This window comes from Petromyzon marinus, chromosome 20 (genome assembly GCF_048934315.1).
Source record: "Petromyzon marinus isolate PM22_M1 ecotype Great Lakes invasive population chromosome 20, UKy_Petmar_22M1.pri1.0, whole genome shotgun sequence".
Lineage (NCBI taxonomy): Eukaryota > Metazoa > Chordata > Hyperoartia > Petromyzontiformes > Petromyzontidae > Petromyzon > Petromyzon marinus.
In genome coordinates, this window is record NC_133686.1 from 4919290 (window position 1) to 4946500 (window position 27211).

Here is a 27211-nt window from a genome sequence, read left to right on the forward strand (position 1 = left end):
CTGACATAAGCTGTCCCTTTTCCATGGGATCGAGTGTTGCAAGGGTTTTCTTCGGGTGCTTCGGTTTCCTTTCACATGTGTAAACGGTCACTAATTGGCTGAAAAAAAACTTCAATTATAGAGAACTGCGGACCAGTTGTTGGCGCCAGCTCACCGCCTGGCAGCCTTCCAGATTGTCGGTGGTTCCTTAGCGATGTTGAGATGCAGTTTGCATTAATAACGCCGTAAAATACTAAATAATTCGATTTTGTTGAGATTACTGCTGGGTGGACAGACGAGGGGAAGGATTTTAATCAACTTGCCCTTGCTTCAGCTGGCACACTGAGAGATCAAACCGTTGACCTCGGTATTGAGAGTCCAATGTGACAATCACACTAGGAAGCCACTGGGAGCGATGCACTTTTAAAATCTAGATTTCAAACTAATTTATTTTGAATAGATTTTTATGTATTTAGTTTGTTGTCCTTTCCCCGCACCTCCGATTAACGCAGTTGGTTACATGCGGTGCGTCGAAGTTCGACGTACATACATGTAGCTACGTCAGCATCCTCAATTGCTATATTTATGGATAATTGCAGTACATTGTAGGCATACAATTCATTCATTTAAACACATATCAATACTTGAAATATCATAGGCGTCAGACGTTATGGTCAATCCCCTGCTGAATGACATCCTCCCCATGCCGTCCGCCATCCCTCGTAGTCTTGGGATGCCTCAATCCGTGGTATTTTCGGCTGCAAAGGTGCTATTTTTAATTTGTCTCTGTAAGACTATACCTTGAAGTGTTGTATTAACGGGCGGATAATCTTGCGGCCTCATCAGGATTTACAGGCAGGACCACTCCCCAGGTAGACATGCCATCTGCTTCCAAAACCCTTTCACCTGCAACCCCCTGGAAACTGGGTAGGAATAAAATTACGACATCGTCGGTTTCCCGCCTTTGTTCCTGGCAGCTGTTAAGCAATGTGCAGCCTTACAATATTCAGCATTATCATGCAAGCAGCCGGGTCTTAATTAATTTTCCAAAATTGTCCAAAAGCATTTCAGTGTAGGTGACGTCTGAGACAATGCATTAATGCCTTCAGTGAGAACAAGCTTATGCGTGTTAGTGTTTATTAGCCACAGTTATTTATATACTTAATGCCATTAAGTGGGCCGTCGAGGCCCCGAGTTAGCCGAGATTACATTACACATTATAAAAGTTAGTTGCGATCCTATTTAGGCTCAGTTTCTGCCCGAGTGCATTGATCCGCGCTGTCAGCTTTTGCTATTGCATTACAGTGGCAGCCGTGTGATCGAAATTGCTCACGTTTGAACCTGTGCACCATCCAAACAGCCGTGCGTGTTTGTTCGTGTGCACACGTGCAGTGTCTGTCGACATCTCACGTGACCTCAAATGCATCTAGCCTGGCACACAAGCACCGTGGTGTCGTCACCGCCACTTAATGGCGAATGGCGTTTAGATTTAGTTATGTTGTGTCTGTGTGTACCTGTCAAGGGCGTGCAGAGGCAAAGTGCTTAGCGCACTGCGCTACCAACCCGCCGATCTGAGTTCGATTCGCAGCCACAGCTTACATCAGTGGCTCAGTAATATTCGAACCGGTCCTGGGCTCTCCCCTAGGTCTACTCGTCCGTAAATTAGCACTTGCTGCAATATGGAAACATCAGCAGTGGGAGACAAAGGCGGATTTGCGTGGTGCTAGCCACACTAAACACTAGTGTATAATTCCAGCCTTGATGTGCTATCTCACAACACGTCTCCCAAAAATACTGCATTATTATAAAGGGGGGGGGGGGGGGGGGTGGGGACCTTTATCTTTATGTAAGTGCCAGTGTGCTTATGGACGTGTGCTCGTGATATTGATCAACAGTTTGGACTTAGGCAGTCTGAGCCCTAATAAGCCTATTTTCCAGAGTGTGAAGCATGAACGTGGTGACACGTTTCTCTCTCCTGTACGCTTTATTTACATTCACTCTAGACATAATTGTGTGAGGCGAGAGAAAGAGAGAGAGAGAGTCAGAGAACAATCATCATTGTCCTTATCCCTCTTTTGTGATGAGATACATTTGATGCACAATTAGATACTGTACTTTCCCAAGCTCACTTACGGCTTGCGTAAGACATCGTATTTCATCGCATTTTACTCCCTTTTGCTCCATTATCATCATCATCCCATCAACCCACTCAACCCACTCCCCCTGCACCAATCAAATACTTTAATACGTACCAAGGTCCCGTGATAATGTATCATCATTGATGCTATCACTGCTTTGTGGAACAACAGATTACTCTCCAAGCTTTTTCTTATCAAAAAATGATTTGTCTATCTGCCCGTACACCTTAAGTGTGTTATCCATCACGTTACATACAATTTTCTCCGTTAATGGCCTTTGTTGCTAATGACCGTTCCCTAAAGGTAATTCATTTCATATACTTAAAACAAATCTAAATAGAGAGAATACTGCATGGACAATTTAGGTTAATGTCGTACATGTGGAACATTTCTCATGGTTATGCCAAAGAGCTGATTATTAACTCGAATGACGGGCAAGTTGAATTAATATGTTGGACCTTCAGATGTCTTGATTGTCCACCAGAAATTGTCAGACAGCCACTGTGTGGGTCTCATTTATCTGCTAAATGTTAACATGGTGATTAGCAGTGGCTGTATTAAAGTTGTTATCAAATATATATTTATCGAAATGTCAAAGAGATTTTTTTTTAGGGGTGCAGGGGAGTAGGATGATGGAAATATTAGAAGTAAATCTGTACGCCAAACACGAATTAACAAACGCACAAGAATGATTTTGCTTGGTCAAAATAAACAATAACAAAGTAAATCAAATTTGTGCACTTGTATCGATTAGCCCTGGCTCTCAGTTGAGTGGATTTCTTGCCTGTGCCCTACACATTGTGTACATGCCATTGAGCAGTGCATCTGTCGATTGGCACAAAATGTAAGCTCGTTTGTGCCAGGTAGACTGCAGTCTCCAAACCCGGTCTGCCACCTCTGTGATGCTCCCATCAATGCACCCTGTTGCCGATTAGGCGCATGGATGTATTTTACATGTCTTCAACTGTTTCCCAAAAATATTCTCCAAATTTAAATTGTGGTATTGTTTTTTTATTGTACGTTATTATTCGTATGTATCTCCTATTTTATCCCAATTGTGCTCTTGGTGTGATATCGTTCGGCAAAGTATTTAATTGTATGTCTCACAGGGCAGTGCAACCTTCCCATGTTAGAGGATGATCCACGGAAGCACATATCAGAGAACTACTTCTGAGATCCCTTTTAGGTGGCAGCACATTCCCACTTGCCCTGAGTAGTGTACGTCACATGACAGTCAAACCAATATTTGAATTCTCATGTTGGAATTTGCACAAATAAAATTATAAAACGCGATTTTCTATGATGGATCTTTTAGCGCGGTCATCTTGGACCAGGCTTGAAACCTGAAACCTCAAAACATTTGATAACCTAATTTTAATCACATACGGCTGCCCTGATTTGAACCCAGGATCTCAGCAGTGCCAGCTCAGCACTCTGACCTCTGAGCCACCTGGCCACCTCCAACGTTTCTCTGCCTTGTTTTGTTTTGCAGAAGGTTGCCCGGCAATGTGCAGCGGTAACGGAGAGTGCCGGCTGGCACAGGGCAGCTGGCTGTGCGTCTGCGTGCCTGGCTGGAGAGGACCAGGCTGTGACACCTCCATGGAGACCAACTGCGGGGACGGAGAGGATAATGACGGAGGTGAGCCAGCCAGACGGCCATCCCGACGCCGGATCGTAGATCAGGGGCAGGTTGCACGGATGGGTCAAACCAATGTGCATCCAGTGACTGCCATCGTGAAGGGAAAGTGTGGCCTTGGTTGTCCCTGTCCGCATGGATTTTCCGCAAAATAATTGTCGTCTGGCCAGCGCACCAGGTGCACTGAAATTAATTTGAGTGAATTGAATGGGATGGCGAGATCTGCAGGCACAGCTTTTGGGAGGTCTTGAGGGTTTTGCATTCGTTCCCCCTTTTATTTGGCACTGTTGTGCCACCCCATGCTGCCTCCCGATTGGAGTTTCAGGCACTGCAGCTGTCCGATTCTGTAACCTGTTTAGACGTGATGTCACTACTTCCTGTGGTTCCCACTGCCATTGCCTCATCTCCAAATCCTCATAACCCTCCTTGAACAAAATCCAGGATTTTGCCCTTTATCTGACAGTGACGTATCACTTCGCCACTGCTTAATGTCATCACTGCCTCATATATGTGTTTGTTAATGCCTTGCCTACTTTTTCCACAAGTCATAGTCCCCATTAAGGATTTTTGGAACTATTTAGACTAATTTGTTTTTGTTTTCTGTTCAACTCTAAAACTTAACAACAAAAGGTAGAGCTTTTAACTGGCAACCGATGTTAATACACAAGTATCCATTTAAATGGTTCATCAAAGCAATGCCATGTTTATTATCTTCATGCTAAGTTTTTTTTAAGTGGCAGTTTTGCCTCAAGGAATGTATAAAAAGCTATAATGTAAACATAGCATGTGCATAAGGTCACGTGAAGGTGACACCCCCTCACATGAAGTTAGCCGGCAGATCGTGGCGAACATGCAGGTGGTATCAGGATTATTATTTTTTTTGGCACCGTCTGTGCACAGCCGTTTGTTTTAACCGCTGAAGTGCATCAACCCTTGTGACCCTCGTGTCAGAGTAATGTGTCGTCCGGGGTCACAGGTCACCTCCGCAGTTTACACAGTGAAGTATATTTTGCGACACACACTCACCACCAGCTTTACGGTCAGGATCCCCGGCTTCATAGTCCGCATTCAACGCCGGAGGTACACCCAAAGTGCCGTAGGCTTAGCAGCATGGCTGCACAATAGGCATGCCAATTTTACATAATTGGCATGCTCGTGCTCCTAGAATTGTCAACCCTTTTGCTCGCGAAGTAATGAGATTAAACGTCAATGCGCTTGTGTAAATTGTCATGCTCTCTTGCATTGTGATGGCTGGCAAGGGTCCACCCCCTGTATGGAATAGACCCATGCTCACAGATATGAAGCCAATAGATGTTTCCATCTTTGCCTTGTGATGCCACAAACATGCTGAAACACGGCTTGTAGTTGCGCACAAATGAGGCTCGTTGAGTTCGCGTATAGGATAGATAATGCTCACCAAAGGAAAATCCTAGGCAGGTTTTGTTTAGTAAAATCTTGCAATGTGACAGGCCTCATTTCAAGCTTGTGTTGTTTGGTGTGTTTTCATATCTGTGTGTATGTACGGGAGAACCTTGATTATCGTGGGTTTATCGCTCACGGTTTTGACCTATGACGGGCAACCTATTTGTGTACCAATTTAGCTACAGTGAGGGAAAAAAAGTATTTGATCCCCTGCTGATTTTGTACGTTTGCCCACTGACAAAGAAATGATCAATCTATAATTTTAATGGTAGGTTTATTTGAACAGTGAGAGACGGAATAACAACAAGAAAATCCAGAAAAACGCATGTCAAAAATGTTATAAATTGATTTGCATTTTAATGAGGGAAATACGTATTTGACCCCCTCTCAATCAGAAAGATTTCTGGCTCCCAGGTGTCTTTTATACAGGTAACGAGCTGAGATTAGGAGCACATTCTTAAAGGGAGTGCTCCTAATCTCAGCTTGTTACCTGTATAAAAGACACCTGTCCACAGAAGCAATCAATCAATCAGATTCCAAACTCTCCACCATGGCCAAGACCAAAGAGCTCTCCAAGGATGTCAGGGACAAGATTATAGACCTACACAAGGCTGGAATGGGCTACAAGACCATTGCCAAGCAGCTTGATGAGAAGGTGACAACAGTTGGTGCGATTATTCGCAAATGGAAGAAACACAAAAGAACTGTCAATCTCCCTCGGCCTGGGGCTCCATGCAAGAGCTCACCTCGTGGAGTTGCAATGATCATGAGAACGGTGAGGAATCAGCCCAGAACTACACGGGAGGATCTTGTCAATGACCTCAAGGCAGCTGGGACCATAGTCACCAAGAAAACAATTGGTAACACACTACGCCGTGAAGGACTGAAATCCCCCCTGCTCAAGAAAGCACATATACATGCCCATCTGAAGTTTGCCAATGAACATCTGAATGATTCAGAGGACAACTGGGTGAAAGTGTTGTGGTCAGATGAGACCAAAATGGAGCTCTTTGGCATCAACTCAACTCGCCGTGTTTGGAGGAGGAGGAATGCTGCCTATGACCCCAAGAACACCATCCCCACCGTCAAACATGGAGGTGGAATCATTATGCTTTGGGGGTGTTTTTCTGCTAAGGGGACAGGACAACTTCAACCCATTAAAGGGACGATGGACGGGGCCATGTACCGTCAAATCTTGGGTGAGAACCTCTTCCCTCAGCCAGGGCATTGAAAATGGGTCGTGGATGGGTATTCCAGCATGACAATGGCCCAAAACACACGGCCAAGGCAACAAAGGAGTGGCTCAAGAAGAAGCACATTAAGGTCCTGGAGTGGCCTAGCCAGTCTCTAGACATTAATCCCATAGAAAATATGTGGAGGGAGCTGAAGGTTCGAGTTGCCAAACGTCAGCCTCGAAGCCTTAATGACTTGGAGAAGATCTGAAAAGAGGAGTGGCACAAAATCCCTCCTGAGATGTGTGCGAACCTGGTGGCCAACTACAAGAAACGTCTGACCTCTGCCATTGCCAACAAGGGTTTTGCCACCAAGTACTAAGTCATGTTTTGCAGAGGGGTCAAATACTTATTTCCCTCATTAAAATGCAAATCAATTTATAACATTTTTGACATGCGTTTTTCTGGATTTTTTTGTTGTTCTTGTGTCTCTCACTGTTCAAATAAACCTACCATTAAAATTATAGACTGATCATTTCTTTGTCAGTGGGCAAACGTACAAAATCAGCAGGGGATCAAATACTTTTTTCCCTCACTGTATCCGCGGGGGTTAGTTTTGGCCTTTCACTGGTATAATGTACACGGTAGGACTGATCATTGGCTGGTACCGTGGTGCAGGGCGGGGTGGGCGAGGGACGTGAGGCAGTGGCACCTCGACCTTTGCCGTGCAGGCATCTCACGGACACAGGCAAAGATGCCCCTATAGCCTCGTAACAGACCGTTGGGGCAAGCGCTGTTAGCAAGGCCAGAACGGCACACAAGGGGGTGGGTGGCGAGCACCAAGCCCGGCCGCCTTTGTCTCTCCAGTGGCGACATTGACACATAGCACGAAGTAATTCACTAATGCTGAGTCGACTTAGGGGAGGCCCAGGACCAGCTCAGATTATCGTCACTGGTGTTGGGCATGGGCGGGAATCGAACTCGGGTTGCCCACTCGCAGTATTTATGCTACGATTTATTGTCTAGGAATGTTTTTTGCATTGGGTTTTTACATGTTTATTTCAATTATTGTTTTTAGTTTATTTGCCATACAGTACTTATTTTTATTGTGTCTTTTTTCGGTTGCTGTGTACCTAACCTCATTATTTAGCAAAGAAATAAGTTTTGCATATCGCGGTTGTGGCTTTCGCGACATAGTCCAAGAATTATAATGCCCGCGATATTCAAGGGTCTCCCGTATATATATAATTTCACCTTTAGAGCATAAAAAGAATAGTAATATTTGTTCGTGTAAAGTGAAAAGGGTGCAACCATGTAATTTCTTGCTCACTACTCTGCTGGTGGAATGGCCTCAACTGGAGGTAGCTCTAGAGGGCCCTTCTCGAGGGTGCTTGGCCTACTCTTCAACACTGGTCAGTCATCTTCTTGCAATAGGTGGGAGTACCCACACTTTACAACCGTCATGCAACCTGCCGATTGACTAAATGTGCAGCTGAATTGGGAACACATTTTGAATAGTAACTTTATTATCATATTTATGGAAAACGTGATTTGCATCGTTAAGTAACGTGTCACGATTTCAAACTTGAAAAGTCATCCCGAGTCTCATGTCAGACTTACAAACTTATCTGAAGATACTGTTCATATGCTTTTACCCCATGACATCAGACCGCGTGTAGACAGAGAGCGAGTCTCAATTGCAAAGTTGCAGGATTCACTTGCTGCTATAGCCAGGCGGTTGCAAGATCAGAGGTACTATAAGAGCATATATGCAGAGAGTGAGTCTAAGGTGTAAAATTCCAAGATTCGTTGACCATTACAGCCAGGTGGTTACTATAAACGTACTTTTATTGCAGTTTTTTACTGTGCATTCAATATTTAAGAGCTTAAAACTGCAAGGGTGGACGGCGGTGATATATTGTGGCCTCAGTAAGGGGCTTTACTGAGCGTCACGAGCAAAGTGGACTCCTTGAAGGAGTAGGGCCCAGATTCCATAGGGAGTTGGTAGCAATTTCTAGAAATTTCAGGCTTTTTTTTGTTAGTCGCATAAATATTGGATTTTTTCTTGCAATATTTTTTGCAGATTTTTCAAAGTATTTCCAATGTAAAAATTGGCCGTCCTTCCCACAAGTGTATGCAGCACGGCACTGGTTAATGTCTTTCCTATCACGTTATACCCATTTTTACGTTCATTTTTCAACAACCCATTAAAGTCGTTAAGACGCCGTTCTTGGTGTATTTCATGTTAGACGCAGTGTTCGGTATTTTATAACCTTATCAGCACCCCCTGAGCCATGTTCTATACCTAAATTAAATAAATCTTAGAGACAGTAAAAGGTGATGGGCCTTTGACCCTAGCAGCCTTTTTCTTGGCCACTGCTGCCCTCCGGTGATATCAATTAATTCGGCACAACCGTGGCCTGGGGGCTCTCGGCGTATTAAACTGCCAGGCGTTATTTACTTTATTTTGTGTTTCTGCGTCGGTTAGAAGAAAAACGAAGTAACAGAGAATTCAAATGATGCGGATAAACGCACAAGTTGGGCAACGTTTCACTTAACGCGCATTCATCGCGACACAAGCTATAACACGTTCCATCAGCGGATTAAATTGTTTCTTTATCAGAGAGTGCGAGAGGACTCCGTAGAAATCCTCTATGTTTGCGGCTGGGATTTATGGCGTTTGGGTGTAATTTGCATCGTGCTCAATTTATTTACATCAGAAAAGGCACGCGTACATACATTTCAATCAACAACAAAAAAATGCTGAAATTAACCATATGGTCACACCGCGCATTTCATGTTTTAAAAAAAAAAATATCCGACAATTATTTTCCACTCTGCGTCATATTTTGAGTCTTGAAGCCTGGTGTCTGAATTACTTGAGGGATGTAAGCACTGTGCTTGAGTTTTGCCTGCCAAATGCCAAGATAAGTCCCTTTAATCTAGAGTCCCTGAGTAACAGGAAACGCAGGAGAGTACATTGTTGTTTTGTATTCCCTGAACAGCCAAGGCACGACAGACATAAAATGCATCGGCTCCCATTGGTAAAATAATACTCAAGTTTTACCAAATTTCAATATAATGAGAATTTCTATGTAAATGGCCACATGCTTCCAATATGTATTCATTTATTTAGACCATTTGGAAGTGTTCGAAAGTGTTGTTGGTGTTGTCTTGTCTGTGTGGCAAAGGCAACACATTTTCTGATAGCCATGAAGGCTATTGGGGAAAATTCTCTATGCACAAGCTCCTGTTCAGTCCAGCACAGCAAATGAAGTGTTGTGGCCCCCCACCATGTCCTGCTAATGCTGGGTGTTCACACACTACTCTCTCACTCCACTGCATGGGAGCTGATGCATTAATTTGCTCACTGCACTATGACGCCAGCAACATGAGTTAAATTCCAAACCCATGGCACAGTGGCAAATAGTATCCAAACTCCTCTTGGCCCTTGTCTAAGTCGACTGAGCCTTGATGTAGTGCAGTACTTGTGCTGTGTGTAAGCATCAGCATTTGGAAGACGAAGGCAGCCAGGCATGTTGGTGGCCACACCACCTATTCATTTGCCATTCTAGCTTTAGTAGGTGCTTGCTAACAGCACTTATCCCAACAATCTCTAACTCTATATGGAGGATCTCTGTTTTTCTATGTGCGTGTACATGCATTTAAAGTTACGTGTTCTGCTTTTAATGTGGTAAAACAATGAATTCTCGCTTTCTTAGATGGCCTGGCGGATTGCGTCGACCCGGATTGCTGTGGCCTACCGGCGTGCCAGGCTCACAGCTTGTGCCAGGGGTCCCCAGACCCAAGGGCCCTCCTTCCTGAGCCTCCCATGGCCTCTCTTAGCCGGCCACCCCCTGGGCCTGCAGCTACCTTCTATGAACGCATGCGCTTCCTGCTGGGCACGACGCATCTCATCCCTGGCGGGAACCCGTTTCTCGGCCGGTGAGAGACCTGCCACAAGGCACTTTTTTTGCCCTGTGAGGGTCACATAAATGTAATGTGTAAGGTTTCTTGAACAATATTAGTCATAGTAAAGGTTTATGGGTTGGATTTCATAACTATAGGATAACATCACAACCCCCCCCCCCTCACTCTCGCCCCACAATCTCATGTGGAAAATGCCTTGGTATCCCTATGAGTCAAAAGTTGAATGCCGCTACTGGCCTGCAAATTCGTATTTGTCTACAGATAGGTGGGCAATGTTTTGATGTGTTTTTTTCCCAGTTACATTTGGAAACAAAACGTACCGTGTCATCGGCACACATAGCCTACTCTGTATCGAATTACATCACGGGAAATTAAAATTGAGGTTTGGCTTTACAATACACAGGCACCCCTGAAAAAAAAAGTCTTGTTTCTTGGAGCATTTGTAAATTGTTTATCATTTATTTTCTCCGAACAAATTGTCTTGACAGACCACATGAAAGCTGATCTAATAAAGCGTTAATTTGTTTTGAAAGTTCACCAATTAATATAATCTTGTACTGTTGGCATTGCATATTTGCTTAATAACGTGTCATGCTCATCTTGAACAGTTTGTTTGTATTATGCCAACGTCTCGTTCTTCATTAGCAACACGTATATATATTGCATACATTGTATATTTAATAATTCCAAAACAATTTAACAATCCATAATTAGTTTAAATATACATCTTGTACTTAGCTCTGTGTGTTTTGGAGTAATGAATTCGGAAAATAGCAGTAATGCATCTGTGATTGAATCATTGCAAATGCATCCGGGCATTTAAACTCCCTGCAGCACCAATGTCTGTTGCTTTCCATCAATGAATCCACCCCCCTCCCCGTGTCCCTTCCCATTCTGCAGAGGGGAAGAAAAAAAACTACCTCTTCCTTTTATTTGTTGATGTCGCATGGCTTTAGGAGCTATACTGCGTCTTGATTTGTTGACTTATTTGTGTGCAGCCGTCTGTCCCCTTAAGCCTTTTTGCCTTCTTTCGAAAACACAAAAACTGTGAAACCTGGAAAAAAAATGTGTTTGAGGAAAGAAAAGAAGAGGAGAAAAAACCCCTATCACCCATCCGCCATTGATGTGCTGTTGCAGGAGTGCCGTCGTGGTACGGGGAGTGGTGCAGACCTCGGAGGGATTTCCTCTCGTTGGCGTGAACATCACCTTTCTTAATGCCCCACAGCACGGCTACACGCTCACCCGACAGGACGGCTCGTACGTACCGCACCGCACCACACTGCACCACACCACCTCACGTCGCCTGGCCTCCCATTCCAGAGAGAGGGCGGCAATTTCGCTCACAGCTTTGCCGCTCTCCGCATCTTTGTCCACACATCTCTCCGCTAGCGTCAAAGCTCATGCATTTCAAAGCCACCGTAGTTACGTCAATGGCACGGCACACAGATGTTGGGTTTGTGGAGTGTATTTTATACTCACTATCAGAGATGCGAGGACGCACGTGTGAATTGATTAAAATACAATTCTAGCATTCGTGATATGTGCGTCTCAAATGGGGCGTATACAACATTTTTTTGAATTTGTGGAAAATATATGCTAATGTTACATTTAGGTCAATGCATTGCACCACAATGTACAAATGAGATGTAAAAAGCTGACAAACAATCACAAACAGCACCGTTAAAAGGGGATACATTAATTGAATCACAACCACGAATCATGATGATTAATCAGATTTCTGTGTGGGGAAACATTGGAGTACAAGCCAAGTTACTATGCTGCTAATACCTCGTGGGTTTTTATTTTGTTTGGTCGAATGTTTGCTGTTTATGTTCTCAACTCTCCGATTTAGCATCTTGATTTGAGCCTCTCTCCAACCTCACTTGAATACATCTATTTTTAATTTCAAAATAAAAGCCATGAACCATTGGTCAAGTTGTTGAAATGAAGTAATCGGTCCTGGTAAATGAATCTTGCCACTAAAACGCTGAATAGTTTATAAAGTCATTCACAGGGAATATTATTGGCAAACGAACATAATTAGGAGGCACCCTCCTTGACTCCGATGCATCTAAACTCAACTCTTTTTATTTCACCAGGAAAGGCCCACTGAGCTATATAGTTCTCTTTCAGAAAAACGGGGGGACCCGGATAAAAATCCACATGACCACGGAGAGAACATGCAAATTCCAAATATACAGCAGGCGTCACGGTCGGGATCGAATCCACGACCTTCTGTATACCAGGCGAGGTAGTTAACATCTAGCCACTGTCATGCCCATCTGTTGAGAAGTGCTGCGTACTTTTACAGTACTTGGAATTTGGTAAATAAAAATAGGTTTGGGGCACAACAACTGCTTATAAGAAAGCTGCCCAAAAGAGACCAAATTCTGCAACTGCAGAGTGACAAACGTGGCTTGAACCCACTTATTATACTATTAACGTGGTACTTTGTGTACAATTCAGCTGCCTATATTGAATGAGAATGTGTTGGGGGAGGGGAAACATTCATATCACGCCCACTCACAATCCAGGCTCAAACTGCTTGGCTTCCGAGGGCTTAACAAGATCGGATGCTCTCCGGGTGATTTGGTCTTCGGCACTTCTTAATTGATGATGTTGGTCGCGAAAGCCTTCGTGTTAAACTGACTCTTAACTTGAGCGCAACCTACGAAACTACGCTCCTTTATTTATTTATTCACAGCACCCAGGAAAATGTCACTGAGTCCTGCGACGTTTTGGCGATGTTTTGGCCGAAATAATAACCCCACGCATAGGAGGGGGGTGGGGGGGGCAACACTCAATCCATTTTGCTGGACTGCCATCTCCTTTAGCTACCATCTCGCAGCCCACGCTTAACACATTTGCCATTCCCAGACAGTCTCCTATCCAAGTACTAACAAAGCTCCGCATAGCTTTAGATAACTTATGAGTTCGACTCAATTCGGGGTTATTGGTCATAGGCTTATGGGGTGTCAAGATGCATGGGTGAATACTGACCATGTGATGCATTAATGCTGCCTTTTAAAATAGAAATATGTAATTGGCTAGCACAATAGTTTTCAACTGGTGGAATTAAAGCTGTAAGGCAGCATCTCACATGTTCTATGGTGGAATTGTGCAGACATTCTTTTTTTAAACGTTGCATAATTCCGCCAATCTGAAATGATTGCATTTTAATGATAGTGACAGCATTGTTCACTTCTCAAATGCCATCACCGCGGCATTGGCGTCTAAAAAGGTTTGAAAATACAGTACTGCGATTGCCATTGACGGGGTGGAGGAGTGGCACAGTGGTGAGGGCACTGCATTTTCTTTAAACCGGGGAAAACCTGAGTTTGATTCCCGGCCACTGCTAACGCCAGTGGTGCGTGATATCTTAACCCGTCCAATCTCACGCCCCTATCCCACCTCCTCACCTTCACAAACCTGCACTGAACAGTGTGGTGAGGTGTGATCAAACAACCTCCACGACTGAAGCAGCAATGGGAACATCTCTTATCTAGCAGTGAGTTGACCATAGAATGTAAAGAAGAAAAACAAAAGATGTGTAACCATGCAGCTGGGTTCTGGCACACTTTTATCGGGCTATTTCAGTAGTGTTGGGCATGACGACATTAAATGCCTCCCCTGCAATATGACCTCTGCATTGAACCACCCTTCTCTAAGCTATGCAGAGATATATTCATAAAAAAGATGTATTATTAAAATAATACATACTTTTTGTGTATTATATAAACCCATTTTCTGCATTTATGCCATTCATTGATGGCGTTCGCATACGTGCACATGCAACCATTTTCATCATTTTTGCTTTAACGTTGAACAGCTACACATATCTGGCTTGGCTGTTCCAAAGCTAAATCTTTGAAAGTCTGTGTTGTGTGCAGTTTGTTAATTTCTGCTTGTTAATTGGGGCTCATAGTCAGCAATGCGTGAGTTCATATGCCAGTGATCTCGTGTGTAACTCATTAAGTTGAATGTCATTTGAGCTGCCCGTTGGATTATTTTACAGCCAGAGGGGGCAGTGGAAACTCAAACCATTCATCTCGGCCCTGTAAATGAACCTCACCTCGAGATATGGGATCATTACTCTAACATCGGAGACTCGCAAAACCACCCATCTGTTCAATAAATCAGTGAAATCGCAGATAAAATTTCGTTTTGGATTGCTATAAGTGTACCTTAATGAAAGTAAACTCTTTTATACCATCGCCCATATGTAACTACGTGTCAATTTATAACGGTGTGCATTCACATTGCTGGTCACGTCATAACATTGGCGTCCTTTATGGTATTGAATCCCGCCCAAATGCCAAGTGCCGTTGACGTTCAGCCGTGCAATCTCTGCGGATGCCACGTGGCGCTTTCGGTTGTGTCTAGAATTTACATCCCGCTATAGCAATCTCTCCATCAGAATAACTGTCAACGGCGTATTACCACAAAAGCCATCCATACCTGAAATTACATCAGGGGAATGACTCAGGCCGCGGTATTTGAAGTGTTGTTGACGTGTATTTATGACTTGTACCTTGAAAAATTGCAGGGCCGCCGTTTGCAATTGGTGTGCGTGTGGGTCGAAGCGAAATGATGCTGTTTTATGCGCACGGCTTTCGCTTTCGCGATCCCTGTAATGACTGCAGTATTAATGGTGCTGGTGGACATTACAAATCATTTTCAAATGGTGTGTTTTGACACAAATTATATACATTCTGCTTGCGGCTTTCCTCACACTCGGCTGCATTGAGATGTCCAGCATTATTAAGAGGCGTCATCCGAATATTTCTTGTGTATGTTTTTTTTTTAATGCAAAATGCACGTAATTGTTTTGAAGGCTCGTTAATTTAAATGGTAATTTATAGGACACTTAAAACTGAGAGGAATACGGGACTTGCTAATTCATAGGGAAACTGACAAAATGCGTTTACATACACCACAGGGTGAATAGTGATGCAGTGGTGAGCGCACTATACTCTGAATCTGGCGACCTGAGATAGACATCAGTGGCGAGTGATATATAAAGGAGACCCTTGCTTGACCAATTCACACTGACCAGCGTGCTGAAGTTTGGTAAACAACCTCCATGGCCTACACAGGCCTTCATCCATCAACTGATTAACAAAGAACTGCAAATTATTATGTATATTGGATCAGCACGGTTGGCTAAGTACGGTGTGAAAGAAGTTCAACATCCATACATACAAAATATTAACAAACATTTGGACTCGTACATTGGTCATTCAGCAGTGGTTAGATCATAGCGGCTGATGATGATGATATTTGGCTAACCCGAGGCTCATCTACAGTACTCAAAGCCAATCCCACCATTGCAAGGAAATGCATTTTCCTTCAGTTACAAGACAATTTGCATAAAAATCTGTACTGAACAATTGCTAATATCCTGTTCTGTAAAGTAGCAATTGCTAGATATTTCAGGGTATGCATAATTTTCCAGGTGATCTTAACTCGTTCATATAGAATTTGTGAGAGTAAGTTTACTCCGGCTGTGTGCACTTGCCCTCCTTGAGTGAAGAGCCTCAGTACATCTCTTCGCTATCGGATGTATATGTTTTGTTGTTGCATCGATAATGTCAATTGCTTCAGTGCTGATCCACTCAGCACATCGTGTCCCAATTTCCTTTACACACACCAGCTCTCCATCAAGACGCCATTGCACCACATAGACACGTGTATGTTCATCGCGACTCCATCACACCACACAGACGCGTGTGTGTGTTCATAAACGCAAGAAGGTGACACGCTCGGCGGGATGACACAAAAGTGCAACGTTGTGTTTGATGCAAGCAATCAGCTGACACATTTTACGGCTTTCACGTACGTTTTCATTTTTTTGTCAGCTATTGCAAAGATCCGTCACGCTTAAATGAAAGTGTGGATGTTTTTTTTTTACACACAGACACACACACGTGCACACACGTCAGTTGTTCCGTAATATATTCATGTATTCGGTTTATAATGGGTTGCAAAGCAATTGCATTAAGGCACCAAGTATTTAAATGGAAAATGGTAACGAAGCCAATCATAATAATTAATTACAATAAACCAATAATGGGCTGCATCTGAATCAGGTCTGATTTAAGAATTGTATAAGCTTGCTATAATGATATGCTTTAGTGAATTAGTCATACCGGTTCTTATACAACATTGGTGACCGTGAAAAAAAATCAGTATCATCTGGAAAGCACTGCAATGGCAAATGTGAGAACAACAAACACATCAAGTAAATCCCTCACTTAAAATTGTCTCATCACGAGAGATGCATGAAGTGAAATTTCAGTTGCCCTTTTTTCTCTCTCTCTCGGTATTAATGTTTAATTCAACCCACTGTCTGGCAAGTACGTAGGAAGGCCACTCTTGTGTGACCACCACATTTGAATTAATAGCACTAAGTGTTTTTTAAGTGCATACCAACATGCGTAATGAAAATACATTTTCATTGCGCCAATATTTATTTATTTCAAATCACAATTATGGGCATTAGTACCGACGACTTAATTGCATCGGGATCGCCTGGTGTCAGGTGGTTGCGCCACACGGCCATTCTGCACGAGCTCTTCATTCTCATTATGCTTTGTCCGAGCTCTCAACTGCTTAATGGGCTGGCTCCTGGCTTTTGATCGTTTTTTTTTTCTCGACCCCGGGCCCAGATTCGACCTGATGGCGAGCGGCGGTGTCGCGTCTACCCTGCGGTTTGAGAGGCCGCCCTTCCCCACGCAGCTGCGAACTCTCTGGCTGCCGTGGGACCACTTTGTCGTCATGGAGACTGTGGTGATGCGGCGAGAGGAGAACGAGATCCCCACGTGCGACGTGAGCGGCTTGCCGCGGCCCTCGCCGCTGCTGCTGCCCTCTCTGCTGCCCTCGGGACCCGGGGCGTGCGAGCCCTCGGGCACCATCGTGCCCGAGATACAGGTGTGCCCCGCTGAGACGTGCGTCCTAGGATGAAAGGGACAAAAGATTAAAAAAAAAGGAACAAATATATCGTTGATTTGAAGCTTTCGTGACTGCAGGAATCCATACTCTTTGGTTCTTTCGGTAAAGTCACGTGGGTAGAAAAATAAAATAAATCACGACGTTTCGATTGCAACACAAGCAATCGTCATCAGGTGGGAAAACCACAGCAATATTTTTTTTTGGGAAGGATGTTATTAACCAGGTAAAACCTTAACTGCTTTATGGTTGTTGTCTATCATATCTGCCGGGTACTGTTCTATTTTTCCGAGTTAACTTCCCCCCTGCATCCCCAGCTCCATCGGCCTCCCACTTCCAGCCCAGCCCACTCCACCTACCCCAGCCTCACGCAGCGCTCCCCCCTCTCTCTCCCCCCCCCCTTGCCCCTCCCCCTTCTCTCACCTATATAACCTCTTGCCACGGCAGCTCTCTCTCCCACTTCAGCGAAAAAAACACATTCTTGCTGTGGTTTTCTCACCTGACGATGATTGCTTGTGTTGCAATGGAAACGTCGTGATGTATTTTATTTTATACCTACGTGACTTGACGGAAAGAACCAAAGAGTATACATATATAGTTTTTTTACATCATGTATATATATTTTTTTTTAAATGGAAGCTGCTGTGGTGTAATGGATAGTCCCACTGCGCTTGCAACCTCAAGGGTGCCGTTTTTATTCGGTCTCTGTCTGTGTTCACCCAGCCGTTTATGTAACTTGCTGACCCTGCCCTACTGGACATATGTGAAAAAGAGCTTCATAGCTCATCTGCTTCCTCCAGGAACAAATACATATTCTGAGTATAAATGGCTGCACCAAAGTTGATCGATCGGCAGGCCACATGCCGTGGGGTGATGTATGGGTATTCCACCTCTTTCAGGATGTTTAGCCACCGTGGAAGAGTAGGCCAAATTACCTTCGAGAGGGGCTCTCTCGAGCTTCCTCTGCCGGCAGTGGCGTGAGGAATAAATTGCAATTCTGCACCGTTCCATTTTCACTTTATAAATATATATTTTTTTTAATTAAACATAACAACACATCGTCCTTTACCAATCCACTGCTGGATCAAGGCCTCGTGTCGATCATGGGGGTTGTTTGACCATACTTCACCAGCTTGGTCAGCTCAAGTTGACGAAGGGGTGGTTAGTGGAGGACCGTTTTAGATATCGCTCACCACTGATATTAGCCAAGCCAGGGGAATCAAACTCAGTTCACCGGATTCATAGTGCAGTGACGTTAACGCCCTCGCCACCGCTCCACCCCCATCTTACATTAATCCAAGCGTAGTCCCACAATGCATATTCACGCGTCGTTAACCTGAGTAAATTAAAATAAATACCCACGATTCTGAAAATTTACGTAAACAAAAATACATTGTACCAGTGTCCCCCGAAGGGACAAACTCTTGTGAAGTCTTCCGGCCAAACATCATTTGGCAGTACTGAGGGACTGCGATGCTTTCCTTGGAGAGCCTTCACGAGCCAAAGGCTTCTGCCACAACTGGCCATGTGGGACGGCGTGGACCGGTTCCGACTTCTGCCATCTGGCCGTGTCCCATGACCTCGTGTAAACAAGCCTTCATCACCCTGCCGTGGTCTTAAAGTGCACACAGCCCCGGGCAGATGCTCTTCTGATGTGACTGTACAATGTGCACTAGAATGGCGGTTGTTGTTGTTATAATTTGTTGCCGGAGACAATTTTGTGCATAAAACCACAACTTGAAATTAAATACTGTGTTGTACTTATTATATTGTCAAAAATATAATTTAAAAAATAATAATAAAAAACCATTAAATATTACAAGTCGAAAAAAATGCATGTCACTTGGTATATCATTCTCGATTCAAGATAGAGGGAAAGCAATTTGCTGCTAAACACACGAAACCGAATAATGAATATGCGTCTTACTGAAAATTAATGTCTTCAGGTTCACGGGGTGGCTCTCTTCGACCATTTCCTCATGAAATGTTCTTCCTCTTCAACTATAATAACGACTCGGCCGTGAAATTATAAATAATTCATGCGCAGTGCAACAAAAAGTATCTGGCGGTGCAAACAGTGACGGAAATAAGGCCGCTGATGACAATGGTCACCGCAATCGCCATGACAACGGACTGAAGGTTGTTGTCATAAATTTCCCAATGGCGTCACTTGACTGCATTATGCCAAGCAAGTTTGGCTGCCACGTCACTTCACATCGAGACCTGTTATTTATTGTTGTTGCTATAAACAGCATTGGCATTCAGAAGTAAATCATTGTTGTCTGATGGCTATACACAAATTGCATTTGTGGGGGGGGGGGGGAACGGCGGGGTGACAAGAGGAGACACGTGAGTGAATATACACTTTGATAGTTATGTGATTAATAATGGACACAAGTACACAAGATCTCCATTGCCTGCGTGAGTGTGATCAGAAATGCACCTCGCCACTGCGATAACGAAACATGGCCGCAGTGAACTGCTCTGAAAGCTGAACTATCTTATACAGCTGTCAGCTGATGGGTTTCAAGCTTTAAACGGAAATGGCCAAACATCCCAATGCAGGACCCTCCTTAAGAAGAGTCTTGAAACTCAGTTATGTATTCCTTAATAAGTAAAGAACATCATTATTTCAATCTAATGCTAAGTGAACCTACGAACAAATGACCGAGAATGCATCCGATATCGTCTGATCTCGAAGGCGAACCTGGTTTGTGCCTGGGTGGTCCTTGGATGGGTGATCACCATGCATAAAGCATATTTCTGCGGGGCTATGAGAGCCCCACAGAACATGTATTATTGCACTGCACTCCAAATCTCCCACATCCATGCTCCCCATCTTTACCAACCCACACATTGACCATCACGATTAAGCATAGTAAAATAACCCCCATGACACACACGGTGTTGGGGAGGTCATTATGCAGCAGTAGACTGATAAAAGGGCTGTACGTGTATGTGTGCACGTGAACATGCTAAGTGTAAGGCAGGATTATAGGACACTGGTCCACTTTACCTAAATGCACAGTCTTACCATCTGCATTTTTACTCTGCTACTTTCCCACCATCATCTACCTTCTTCCTCCGTCAGGCTGTCCAGGACATCATCGCTCTACCCGGTAGCGACCTCCAGCTGGTCTACCTGAGCAGCCGTGCAGTGGGCTACAAGTCTCTGCTCACCATCATCCTCACGCCAGCCTCCATCCCCTTCAACCTGCTCAAAGTGCACCTCACCGTCGCGGTGGAGGGCCGGCTCTTCCACACGTGGTTCCCGGCGACGCCTGGCCTGCGGCACACCTTCCAGTGGGACAGCACCGACGCCTACGGACAGCCCGTCACGGGACACGCGCAGGCTGTGGGTTTACATGCAACACCACCCACTCGCACACCGTCCCCCCCCCCCCCGCCTCCTACGCTTTCCCCGTCAGAACGAGAGCATCACCCACACACACCCCCCCCCCCGCCCCGTGTGTGCCCCCCGCAGCTGGTGTCCGTGGGCTACGAGTACGAGCCGTGCCCCGCGCTGGTGATTTGGGAGCGACGCAGCGCGGTGTTGCTGGCCCTCACGGTGGACTCGGCCAGGCTAGGAGGATGGACCCTCAGCAACCACCATGTGTTCGATGTACACAGCAGTAAGTGCGCATAATCCGTCAATTGCACACTTCGGGATATGTACGTATATATTTTGCATCTGGTCGACATTGGATTCAAGGCTGGAACCCGTGAGTTGAGGATCGAGGCTGAAAACCACAATGCTGAGGTCAAAGTTGAGTGTAGCAGCCACCAGGTCAATGCCAAGTAGAGGGCAAGGCCCGGAGCCTTTTATGTTAAGACCAGTCAAGACAAACATCTAAGGTCATCTGACATTTCAAGTTAAATATGATTTACACAAGCATCATTTGACAAACATTTACAGATGAAGATTACCATAATTTCCTCATCTCATAATTGTAATGCTTGAAAATCATTCAGTTTTCAATTGGTTTATCAATCCTTTACCTGCAGTTAGATCACCTGCATATTTTCTTAATTGTATGTATGTATGTAGAACTTCTTTCGCACTGTATGTAGCCAACCTCGCTAATCAGAGGCGCTTTGCTGCGACCGTACGATCCACGCATGCGTGCCATAATTCTGCGGCAAAATATACTGGCACGTCTCATTCCTGAATGGCGGTGGGCTGACATATAGGACTTTATTTATCAAGGTATCAAATCAGTCTCGCTGAGATTCACTCAATTTCGGTTTCTTCACGGTTCGTGTCATACGAATTCTCAGCGAGCAATATACATGCCTGACCGACAACCGTTCTGTCCGCTTGGCCCAGGAGGGATGGTGCAAGCAAATGTGCACGCTTTTTGGATGTGTCGAGGCATACATGACCAAATCTTGCATGACTACCGTAAAGCCTGTAAAACAGCTCTTTGTCCTCTTCAATCAAATCTTGTTTGTTGAACTTCTTTCGCACCGTACGCAGCCAACCGTGCTAATCGGAGGTGCAGGGGAAGGACAACCAAGTAAACACAAAAAGTCCTATTTTCTACACATGGAGATTTCATATATGGAGATTCCATGTATGGAGATTCCATGAATCTCCATACATGATCAAATGCTCTTGTGGTTGTGTTACTATGAGGGTTAGTTATGTTACATAACTGGACGACTCATGATCCTCCTTAAATAATGGAACAGCTCAAACAAATGTGTAATTTGGTTTCTATTAACCACCTAGGTGCCCTTATGCAGGGGTCCTTATCCTGTTGTATACATTTGCAGAGCCCTTTTTTCTGTCCTTTTCACTTGGATTGCTGATGGCTTTGAGATCAGAGTTGACCCCCCCTCCCTTGCTCTCCTCATTCCCCTTTTCTGCACAGTTTAAACATTTATTATGTGACCCGGTTCATTAAATAATCATTCAATATTGTCACCATAACCGATCATGAATGTGTCGATTCGATGCACAGAAGTGGTTTCCAATCATCATTATAAGTTGAAACTAATGGGGGTTACCACATGACTCGGAATTAGTGATCATTCTGTTTTCAGTTTAGTTGTATTTTTTGGTTTAGGCTGGTTATTTGTAGCTATATATGAAGTAAAAAAAATGTTGCAATGAATCGTAGCACCTCTATTGGCTTCTGCGATGATGTGAACTCATTACATTCAACATACATCGATCGTAAACCATTGATCATTACAAAAACAATTATGTGCAAGTATTGTGAATTTGAGAATACACATGAATCGATTCATAATTCAACCCTACTTGCCTTGATAGCTGCAGTACATAAGAGTAAACGATGGTTATTATAAACAATGGAAGACGTAGTTTATAAAATAACTTAAATATGATTAATGTTATATTCTTTGGTTCTTTCGGTAAAGTCACGTAGATAGAAAAAATAACAATAAAATAATAAAAAATGAAGTGAATTAAATAATAATGATTAATGTTATTTTAATTGCTAAACACTACCAACAACAACAACCGCCATTCGCCACTAAGTGGCGGTGACGTCACCATGATGACGCTTGTGCCAGGCCATGTACACCTTGAGGCCACGTGATGTGTCGAACGCCCGCTGGCATGAGGTCACGGGGCAGACCCAAGTGCCACGGGTCGACTGACTTAGATGACTGGCTGGTGCACCACCTGTGCACCCTCCTGTGCCAACCTGCTGTGCTTTAGCCACCCAGCGCTCCGCTCGTTGTTGTGAACGTTGCTCCTCCGCCCTCCGTTGTTGTTGGAGGGCGACTGCCTCCAACTGCCCAATAGCGTCCTTCACGAGCCTCCTCCACAGAGGCCGATCTTGACACCGCTGGTACCAGTCATCGGCAAGTCCACGCAGCTCCACGTCCTCCTGTACCACATCACTCCTCTTCTCTAGCCCGTGCCGCGCCCGTTTAGCCCCCTCGATCCGGCCAAACAAAAGCTGTTTCGGCATGCGGTGGCTGGGCATGCGGGCTACATGACCCAGCCAACGCAGGCTTGCCTGCCGGAGGAGCTCACCAATGGGACCTTGCCCAGATCTTTCAAGGATTTGTGAGCTCCTCACACAATCCAGCCTGGTTAAACCCAGGATGGATCGTAGGCAGGCTAGCCTAAATGTTTCCAACCGGCGAAGATGCTCCATTAAGGGGGTCCACGTTTCGCAAGCGTAGAGAAGGGAATGACCGTGGCCGAGAAGACCTGAAGCTTAGTGCGGAGCGACAGACCAGGTAGCTTCTACACAGCGTTGCGCAATCGATGAAAAGATATTGCCGCTCGACTGATTCGGAGTGAGACCTCTGCTGTTAAACTGGAGTCGGTCATAAGCACACTGTCCAGGTATGGGAAACTCTCCACTCTCTCCACAACTGCCCCATCACCGATTGGGAGTTGTGGGGGTGGAGTGTCCGATGGTACAAAATACCCAGGCAGGTACTTAGTTTTGGTGGGGCTGATGGTAAGGCCCCATCTCTTGGTGGCACACTCTATTCTCAGCAGCAGCGTCTCCAACTCCTCTTAATGAGCAGCTATTACCAAATCATCGGCATACATAACGTGATTGAGCGGGCCCGCTCACCATCATGAAGGTCCTTAATGATCGTGAGCAGAGGGTCAGGGACTCCAAAAGCACGAAGAACAACCCAGAGCCCAGGCCTACTGATGGTATCATAGGCCTTGACCAGGTCAATAAAGCAGATATGTAGGTCTTGTTGGAATTCCCTACACCTCTACTGTAGCAGACGAACAGAAAATATGACATCTGTGAAACCGCATTGGGGCTCTGCAAGCCTCTCCTCAGCGTGCCTGGCAAGGCAATATTGAATAATCCTTGCCAGGACCTTCCCCGGCACACTGAGGAGTGAGATGCCCCTGTAGTTGTTACAGTCTGTGTGGTCCCCCTTCTTAAAGAGGGGGACCACCAGGGCATCCTTCCAATCCTGCGGAACCTGTCCAGTGGTCCAGACTGTTGTTATGATGTCATATAGGGCACTCTGTGCACAAACGCCACCCTCCCTCAGCATTTTGCTTGGGAGATCGTCTCTACCCGGTGCCTTTCCTGGTCTCAGACTCCGGATCGCCCTCAGTACTTCCTCAACAGATGGCACCTCACCCAGCCACTCACAGTGGGTGACTTCTTCCAATATTTGAGGCACTGCAGCCTCAGCGGTGTCATCCCCACTTTGTGCCACGATGTTTTCCTGGCTGAGGGATTTCCCCTCCCCCAGGACCTCACATAAATGCTCAGCAAATCTGCAAACCTGTTCCTGGGGGTCGGAGATTGGATCACCGTTTTTTTCCCCTAATGATGGTAATAGGTGTGGCGCTGCAGGTTACTTTTTTGATGGAATTAAATAGAGATTTGTGATCACGGGCCACTGAGGCAGACTCCATCTCCTCAGCAACCCGTGACCACCACCCATCCTTGCAGCGCCTCACGGCTCTCCGAACCTCTGAGCGGTAAGCCTCCTCATTCTCTGACGTGGGATTCTGTAGCCGATGACAGTGGGCCTGTCGCTTTTTCTCAACCATCCTGAACACCTCCTCTGTCAGCCAGGGTCTCTGGGGAGGTCTGGACCGCGTACCCAAAGCAGCCATTGCAGCTGCATGAGTCACAGTCCTAAACCTCGCCCATTTACCCTCGACATCAGGAGTAGTGGAGGACGATGCCAACCCCAGCCGCAAGCGATGATGAAATTCTCGCTTGCAACTTTCATCAGATAACTGAGACCAGGCCACTTTAGGTTGGAATGGGGTCCTGGGTGTACACCCACCACCGGAGTGGAAGAATAGCAGGTGCATCTTACAGATGACTAGTCGATGGTCAGAGGGCAGATCAGCTCCACGGTAGGTCCTGGTGTCAAGAACATGGGCTCGCATCCGCTGGTCCGTCACTATGTAGTCCAGCAGATGTTCCTGCTTGGACCCGGTATGCATCCATGATGTTGTGTGGATGCGCCAATGCCAGAACAGCGTGTTGGTAATTACAAGCCCATGGGCTGCACAAAAATCTAGCAGCCTCCTACCGTTGTTATTGAGCTGATCTGGCCCATGCCCTCCAATCACTCCAGATCAGGTGCCAGCATCATGACCAACTCGGGCATTAAAGTCACCCAACAAGATGACTCTATCCCGAGGGGCCACTTTAGCCAGCACCTGTGACTGTAGGTCATAGAAGGCATCTGACTCATCGGCTTTGCCTGCATCCCTCCACGGATGTTCGTCTTCGGTGGGGGCATAAGCAAACACGGCCACCACTCCTCGCCTCCGGTTGATGGGAAGGCGAGCCCAAAGTAGCCTGGGGCTTACAGCTTCCCACACCTCACCGCCACGCTCCCACGCCCCCTTCATTATTTTGTTCAAAAGAAGAGCCACACCCTGTTGTTTAGCAGTCTGCTGCCCCGAGTAGAGGACTGTCCACCCCTCATGGTGGCAGGAGCCAGAACCGGTCCACCGGACCTCCTGAATGCCACAGAGCTCCAGGCGGTATCGGTCCAGCTCCCGACAGAGGACTGGCAGCCTCTCCTCCGCAGTGAGATTTAGAACATTCCACGTGGCCATCGGTAGTGGCTTTTCATTTTTTCTGTAGGAGCCCCGAGGGTAGAGATTCAATCTCCTGGCTCCGCCAATTGGGGTTTGGCCAGGAGACGTCATAGACGCCTGTCCCCCCGGGGCCTCCGGCACAAGCTTATTAGTTACATATTATAGTCGTAGTTTAGTGGTAATTAATTGAAGGTGGAGGGGTTACCAGCCCCTCGCACCCGTCCAGAGCCCCCATTTAGCCACTGTGGTGGTCACAGATGTCATGAGGGGAGGAACCAATCGGAATTGGCCCTCCCCCCACAGCACTGTCCACGACAGAGTTGCCCATCCGGCACCGTGAGGAGGTAGGGGGTTGTATTGCCGGACACAAACAAGCTACTACCATGCCATGTTACGGATGGGATTATTTTTTTCTAAAATACATTTTTATCAGACTTACAGCTCGAGTTGTCTAGGGTTGAGCTCTTGAAAATATTTATGTCCCCCCCCCCCACTCCCAGGATATATTCCCGGAGAAATGAACCTTCGGGTAACTACACATACTTCGTAAGACGTAAGAACGATAAGGAAGCTGCTGCTGCTGCTGCTTTAACCGTGGCGTCGTGCTGCTCTGCTGCAGGCACGGTGCACAAGGGCAGTGGGGAGAGCGTGCTGGTGTGGCAGCTGCCCCCTGTGATCTCCAGCGTCATGGGCAACGGGCGCCGGCGAAGCATCTCCTGCCCCAGCTGCAACGGCGTCGCCGAGGGCAACAAGCTGCTGGCCCCCATGGGCCTGGCGTGCGCGCCCGACGGCAGCCTCTACGTCGGTGACTTTAACTTCGTGCGACGCATCCTTCCTTCGGGAAATGTCACGAGCGTCTTTGAATTGCGGTGAGGTGTCTCAATCTGACCGCGGCATCGTTACGTATTTGTACTCGCTGCATCAACACTTCTTCTTCTTCTAGGGGATGGTTAAAAACAATATTTTTTTTAAAGCACAAGGAGATTGAAATGATCCAGGGCAATGGAAGAAAAAAATCCAATACATGTGTTAAAGTAATAATAATATTTGTTATGTATTGGGTAGAGAAGACACACATGCTGCGTTAATATCCAGACAACAGCCCGTTCTTAAAGAGCTTTTTTACATATATAGTGATATAATTGATGGCAATGCCCAATAACGAGTTAATTCATTAACAGACAATGACATGGGGTTTTTTGAGCATCATATAGCCGAATTCCTTGTGGATACTGCGATATTATTAAGTCAGATAGCGTTGATCCAAGGACATGGATGTTTCCCCACCACTCCTAACATTGCGGCAGCTGTGACAACAGCCTGATTCATTATACCGAATGTGGCTTTTTTCAAAATAATCTTTCGCATTTTATTTCACCGTTCCCAAGAGACAATATTTTTCGGTTGTTGGTCATTATTTTGTGAAGGTTGTATTCCCCATCACTCTTCGCCACGT

At 45.5% G+C, this 27211-nt stretch overlaps 1 protein-coding gene across 5 annotated transcripts in view; it reads left to right on the forward strand.

Moving 5' to 3' along the window:
* The window catches only part of LOC116944204 (teneurin-3-like), a 456734-nt gene that overhangs the window by 388807 nt on the left and 40716 nt on the right, over positions 1–27211 (forward strand). For all 5 annotated transcript variants that reach the window (XM_076068250.1, XM_076068253.1, XM_076068251.1 and 2 more), the window contains 7 exons: positions 3610–3756; positions 10070–10292; positions 11415–11534; positions 16946–17207; positions 20317–20580; positions 20710–20857; positions 26375–26624. In XM_076068250.1, the coding sequence (XP_075924365.1) occupies positions 3610–3756; positions 10070–10292; positions 11415–11534; positions 16946–17207; positions 20317–20580; positions 20710–20857; positions 26375–26624 (1414 nt within the window). The remainder of the gene's footprint in view (positions 1–3609; positions 3757–10069; positions 10293–11414; positions 11535–16945; positions 17208–20316; positions 20581–20709; positions 20858–26374; positions 26625–27211) is intronic.